Here is a 6,886-nt window from a genome sequence, read left to right as displayed (position 1 = left end):
GAAGAACCCCTTTTAGTTAATCTTTCTATATGTACTTTAAATCAGGGGTGTCAAACTCAACCACTAAAAGAGCCATGTTAAAAAATCTCAGCAGATTTCTGGACCAGCTGTTTTTATTCTATTTTTACTTAACATTTTGCCATGAGCTGAACTGGCCATTGTTTATTCAAAATATGCAAATTAGGCATTGAATATTTACTTAAAAATAATTATAAATAAAAATAAATTGTTTTAGGTAGTTTTTAAAACTGCCTATTTGCTTGACACCAAGGCATCTTTTCTTTTTGTGTGACCGCTGGCCCAGAGATTGTTAGAAGAAGGGGGTCAGAAAGCACACTGTGTTGCAGTGCATGCTGGGAACTGTAGTGTGAGTGAAACGGGTTACTAAGAATAGAAAACTTAAATAATTTCGTGGGCCGAATATGACCGTGTCACGGGCCTGACTTGGCCCGCGGGCCTTGTGTTTGACATATGGGGTTTAAAAGAACTGTTTTTGTCAATGAGCTGTGTAGAGATTCTACTGAAGGTTTGCCCTGGCTATTCGTTCAAGCCAAGAACCTTTACTTTGAAGAATACAGAGCAAATTCAACCACGTCAAGCACTCGTCACATCTTTTTCAACGACTGTATTTTATTGGTGATCACCAGGTTTACCCTTTTACAACAAATCTGTAGATATTCTACATTTAGAGAAATTCTAAATAAAGATACAGAATATTGCACATAAAATAAATGGGAATAAACAGAAACACAGAGCAAAAATAACTTAAAACCAAAAGAAAAAAGAGAAGGAAATCTGAAGAAAAAGTACACAGTATCGTCTTTAAAACAACGCACAGAGAAAATGACAGCGCGGCCGGGTTATATGTGCCATCGAGACCATTGAGACACTTAGCATTTAAATATATATCTTTAAAATAGCACTTCATTTAATATCATTATTAACTAGAACATACAAGTTCAAATTTAAGATCACATGCAGAAACTAGCTAGGCTGAACGGAATGCAGTATTTGAATGATTCGATATGGTTATGATATGGATATCTGAGAATGCAACTGGATGCTCTGCACGGCACGTTGATGATTTCTCTTTTTTGTATCTTTTTTTTTAGTTGTTCATTTTCTCTCAAAAACAGACACTTATAAACCTTAAATATAAAAGACGATCAGTGATTTGGTCACTTGATCTGGCAGTCAGGTACACGTCGGTGTGTTTGTATAGTACTGTTTGTTTGGTCTGCTAACATTTGTTGCTTCTGTAAGGTTGAATGCAAGTTGAAGCAGTGAATTTAAGTCCATGGTGACTCAAAAGGACATGAAGGACGATGAGTTACATGTTAGCAGTGAGCGTCTTCTCTTAGCACTTCAATATAATCAGCAACTCGAAAGTTACAGCTCACAGTAAACAGCTAGCTAACTGTTCAGATATCTTTCCTCTGCTAGAAGTAAATGGCCAATGCTGAACAGCTGGACATGCTCCATGGTCTTTCCAGAAATAAATCCACAATTTGTCTGATCCAGAGTAACGCATACTTGGCTAAATTGCAAAATAAAACTTTGAATGAAACAAATGAACCAGACTAATAATATAAAATAACCCATTTATGTCCATATCAGGCATCTTATTTTTTCTTTTGGTCCATATGTTCTCTGAGCTGGTAGTAATTAGATACATGTTTATGTCTAAAAAAGTGAGTTTTTAATCACTTATTGCATGAAATTGAGTCTTTTGGTCACTCATATTTAACAAAACAATAGACAACCCATTGATTTGTAATAAAAGTATGGAAATGATATGTAAACAAATTAAAGCAGGTACTCTTAGATGTTTATCCAATATATAACAACATTTCATGACTTTAGACCACTCAGAACATGTTTTATTTACCATACTGGACATGAATGGGTTAAAATTCCACTATTTGGCCCTGGCATAGAGTACATGGACAGAACCACACATCTGGTATTATAATGAAAAAAAAAAGTATGTTATGTATTGTGAGAGAGAACTGAAGGGGAACTGTCTTGCAGAATATCCCATTTCACCCCAGTTTCTTTTAAGCGCATTAAAATCAAAGCATTACTTCAAAGCAGGTTCATCAGTATTATTTTCATTTGTCGACTCTTGGCAATATACATGCATGCATTTCATACAGGCCTACATTTTTATTATTATTTTTTCTCATTATTTTGTTTTTTAAGGGAACAAACGTTGCCAAACTTCATCCAAACCGTCATATTTTACATTCTGATAATAACCTAATAGCACCCCAGCCACCACATTAGTTTATTTCATTTGATTTTTAGCTCATCTGCATATATTTTTGGAAATATACAAATTAGCAACTCTTCCAGCTTTTGGGGATAATATTTTGGGAAATATGTTGAGCAATGAAGACATACATATAAAACCACATTGTTCTAATAGCAAAAGTCGTCTAAACCTTAAAACGGTACTGTGATTTACTATCAAATGTCCTATATATAATCAATTTGTACTGACTTCAACAACGATCAAAGATAAGCCTGGCAGTTACTGCTAAGATGTTGGTAGATGTCACAATGTGCTTTTTATTGATCCAACAAACCAAATGTAATCCTGAAATTGTACGGAGTTCTTAGAAAACCTTAGCTTTGCCGTAGCTCGGCCTCATACATGTAACCTTATGCAATACACACTTTCTACAGCATAACGTAATTCAGAACGTTCGTAAGTCAAATCGTTCACCGTTCGCAATCACTCCACTGCTTGTTCCTTTGGCTTTGACGTAAACAGTCTCTCATTCTCTTCCCACCTCCGTTAAATTAATAAATCTGCTAGCCATATTTACAATGCATTGAATTAAATGAGAGGAATTAAAGTGCAGTTAATGAGAATATTCTGCAATTGGGAAACACTTAAAAATACAAGGTAATAAAATAACAATTACGAGACCCTTTGCTCTTCTGTAAAATCTAAAAATAATGATTAACTCTGTTAGTGTACACCTCTTACAGCACGTTAATATTCATCAGTAAACACTGACTTAGCCTAACCTTACATCTAAACCTAATTCTTCACTTTTACATTAAGACGGAAAACAGTACATCTGACGAAGTTTGCCTCGTATTACTTGATTCTTCCTCGGCTTGTGAGGTCCTCTCGATTCGGTTAAAGGTATGCAGGCAGAAACGAACTGAACTGAGCTCCACTCCCAAAATACATGTGCCTCTGCATCACGGTGTTATTAGCTAAGTGAGCCACTGACTTACAGAGCACAGCCCCAGAATAAGCTTCTTAAAGTACTGAATGCATGACATCTGGACAGCGTTCAATGTATCTGTCAAAAGTGTAAAAGACTGGACATCTCTGGTGGTGTAATCGGCTTCGGAAGGAGAGGTAACTCGATTACAACATGATTGCCTGTGTAGTGCATGTGCGTATGTATGAGAGAGATATAGGCAGACAGTGTATGTGTAGGTCAGTACAATGATGCGTAAATCGGATAGGAATAAATGACAGTTAAAACTGGCAGAAACTCAGTCTTCAAGTGTTCAAGGGGTGCTGCAGATTGTAAAACAAGAAGTACGCTTGTGCTTTGATAAATCTAACTGTTAAAAGTTAAAACAGGGATCTGTGAATAACACGAAAAAGCATTCAAACTGACCAAAAAAGATCAAGAAGATTGCCACTGTATTCCTTACTTATCCAGGCTTAAAGGGAGATACTAATTCAAAAGTTAAAGGCACATCCTCCTAATGTTTTTGCCGTTCAATTATATGCTCAGTGAAGTTTGGGAATCATTAGAACCAGGACCGTTTTTGGACAAACAGGAACTCTGGAGGACTTTAACTGCTATCAAAGGGTTTGGAGCGCTGAATAAACCACAAATAAGGCTATAAGGGACCATTTGAGAAAAGTGTGAACCTGGGAGCCATGCCAGATTTAGAACTCGATCTTGCAGGCAGGGAAAGACTCGTCCTGCATTACAACAGTGCTGCTGCTGGCCAGGACCATGATGTTCAGCTCCTGCTGCTTCTCGTGAGTCTGCTGGTACCATTCTCTCATCACTTCGGTGTCATGAGTAGGGATCAGCGTCACCTAAAACAGGGCAGAGTGACATTTTAGCATAGCGATGGGTTGAAATTTACAGAGCCCATATCCTACTTTTCATTTTTCCCCCAAGGTCCACTTATGCAGTTTTTGTAGTTTTTTATATCATCTACACCGATCAGGCATAACATTATGACCACCTCCTTGTTTCTACGCTCACTGTCCATTTTATCAGCTCCACTTACTATATAGGTGCACTTTGTAGTTCTACAATTATAGACTGTAGTCCATCTGTTTCTCTGAATACTTTGTTAGCCCCCTTTTACCCTGTTCTTCAGTGGTCAGCACCCCCATGGACCCTCACAGAGCAGGTACTATTTGGGTGTTGGATCATTCTCAGCACTGCAGTGACACTGACGTGGTGGTGGTGTGTTAATGTGTGTTGTGCTGGTATGAGTGGATCAGACACAGCAGTGTCTGACCATTGAAGAACAGGGTAAAAGGGGGCTAACAAAGTATGCAGAGAAACAGATGGACTACAGTCTGTAATTGTAGAACTACAAAGTGCACCTATATAGTAAGTGGAGCTGATAAAATGGACAATGAGTGTAGAAACAAGGAGGTGGTCATAATGTTATGCCTGATCGGTGTATCATTTATGTATTTGTTCTCTTTTTGCCTTAGAATTAATAAGGCTGTTTTTGCCACTGTGCCTTTAAGACTGACACATGTAAGTGACCTCTATTCTGATTAGCTGCTCTATATTTTTAATATAACTGAAACACTCCTTATAACTTCAGTGCGAATAGGCGGAGCTAAACTACAGTAGACTGAATAATGAGAGTCATCACAAAAGCAATGGTTTTTGCAGCTCAGTTCCCATATATATGAGCTGCATGGACCGAAATTGTCTTTTTCCATGACACAAGCCATTTAAGAATGTGTCTTATTCCATTGGCTGACAATTTTGCTTGATTCAAGCACTATTTCTTAAAAAAAGCAAAACTACCAGCACTATTTTTTCAAATAAGCAACATAATTTGCCAATGGAAAGAGAAATCTTTACTACAAGAAATGACTTAAAATAAGTCAATCTTATTCTTACAACAATGCAAAATAAGGAAATTGAGAAATATTGGATATAAACTTCATTTAAGATTAATTTAATTTGCCAAGGTATAATTTTTTGCAGTGAATTTTCTTATTCCCTAGTTTCAAAGTCATCCATTCCTCCTCCTTACAGATTAGTTAGATCCATGATGAACTAGCATTACTTTGTTTGTTGTTATATCAAAACCTTGCAACTCTCCTCTTTCTTTTTCTTACAGTTTTAAAATGTCAGCTGCCCATTACATTGTGTGAACATTTAATGAGGAATGCACCAATAGAAACAGTCCAAAATTACTTATAAACATACATTAAAGTTAAGAACATTTTTCCTTCTCTTATAGAATTACATTTTATGAAATACAAAATTATTGTGCCAGTGAAGATTAGCTGTAAACATATTTTAATGTAAAATTACTACCTATACAAAGGTTTTCACTAAATCTCCTATAATACAATCCGTATAGTATTATTATTACAAATACTAGACTACATATTGGGCCTCATTCACAAACTGTTCTTAAAAAAAAGTCTTCTTAAAACTTTAAACCAGTGTTTTCTTATTTGAGATTTGTTCTTTGGTATAAACAGAATCTACACACACTCAAGAGCGCAAAGGTTCGAATAATTCTGCATTTTTAGAACACGCCATAAATCCGATGTAGACCTTCTTAGGACAGTTCTCAAGAACAAATTTAAGAAACAACTTGGGAAGATGTTGGTGAATGAGTCCCAATGATCTTTGTTCAGCAGCCATGCAAAAACCTGGCTGGCTGGTATTGGTGTTTTCCTCATCAATGTTACTAAATTAACTTTTAAAATGCCATGTTGTTGTTGACCTTCACAGAACAGGCACAATGTCTTGTGTAACACTCTACCTGCAGATTTGAGCCCCACTGTGCTTTTCCCTCCAGCAGTGCATCCAGGACAACACGGCTAGGCTCCCCACTGCTGGAGTCATTTCCACTCACTACATAATAGGCAGAGCGCACGCGTTTGAAGAACTCCTGGTCAACATTTTTAGCACTGCAGTGGTTTGGAATGTAGGCCAGGTCCACGTAGATGGGAGCACCAGGGGGTGCAGCGGAACTGGATTTCGCAGTGTTCGAAACTGTTGAAATAAAAAATAGATTTATTAAAAGGTGTCACAATGCCACATAAACAGTGATAAATCACATAGTTGACCCTGACTAAAAACTGTATGCTGTAACCATGGTAACCACAGTATTTCAAATGCATATTCTCAACAAAACTCTACACCAGGGGGCTCAAACTCAAATTACCTTCATTTTTTTTGCTTTAAGTATCAATTTTTACTGCATAAAGTTTTCACCTTGGTATCGTTGTAGACTAAAACATGAAATCCTATTTTTTTTATTATTAATTTTAAGTACATATTTAATCACATTTTAGTTGTTTATGAGCTGTTCTTCTGCCACCAAAAACCACAACTAATAGTACTACTACTACTGGTAATAATAACAATAATAGTAGTAATAGTAAAATATTAATAGAATAAACATTCATGCTGTGTCAAGTTTTTGTTTGAATGGTGGTCCTCTTCCATGCATGACAGGCTATGTGAAGCTGCTCCTGACTCACTCAGTGTTTACTGCGTAGCAGAACTGCAAATCACCTAACACATTCAGATACATTTTTCACAAAATTTTAATTCCAGTGTCAAGTACTTGGATGCTTTACTCATCAAATGTTCACTATTTATCGAGACTGCAAGTAAGAGCCTAA

General features: G+C 36.6%; 1 protein-coding gene across 3 annotated transcripts in view; it reads right to left on the bottom strand.

Moving 5' to 3' along the window:
- Window positions 1-608: 608 nt before the first annotated feature.
- map1aa (microtubule-associated protein 1Aa) overlaps window positions 609-6,886 on the bottom strand; it is a 50,443-nt gene continuing 44,165 nt past the window's right edge. For all 3 annotated transcript variants that reach the window (XM_036584365.1, XM_036584367.1, XM_036584366.1), the window contains 2 exons: window positions 6,019-6,251; window positions 609-4,081 (listed from right to left, as the gene is read on the bottom strand). In XM_036584365.1, the coding sequence (XP_036440258.1) occupies window positions 3,926-4,081; window positions 6,019-6,251 (389 nt within the window). In that variant the 3' untranslated portion in view covers window positions 609-3,925. The remainder of the gene's footprint in view (window positions 4,082-6,018; window positions 6,252-6,886) is intronic.

The sequence above is a fragment of the Colossoma macropomum genome, unplaced genomic scaffold (assembly GCF_904425465.1).
Source record: "Colossoma macropomum unplaced genomic scaffold, Colossoma_macropomum, whole genome shotgun sequence".
Taxonomy (NCBI): domain Eukaryota; kingdom Metazoa; phylum Chordata; class Actinopteri; order Characiformes; family Serrasalmidae; genus Colossoma; species Colossoma macropomum.
The sequence above is the reverse complement of the archived record's forward strand: the minus strand, read 5'-3'. Positions and strand labels throughout refer to the sequence as shown.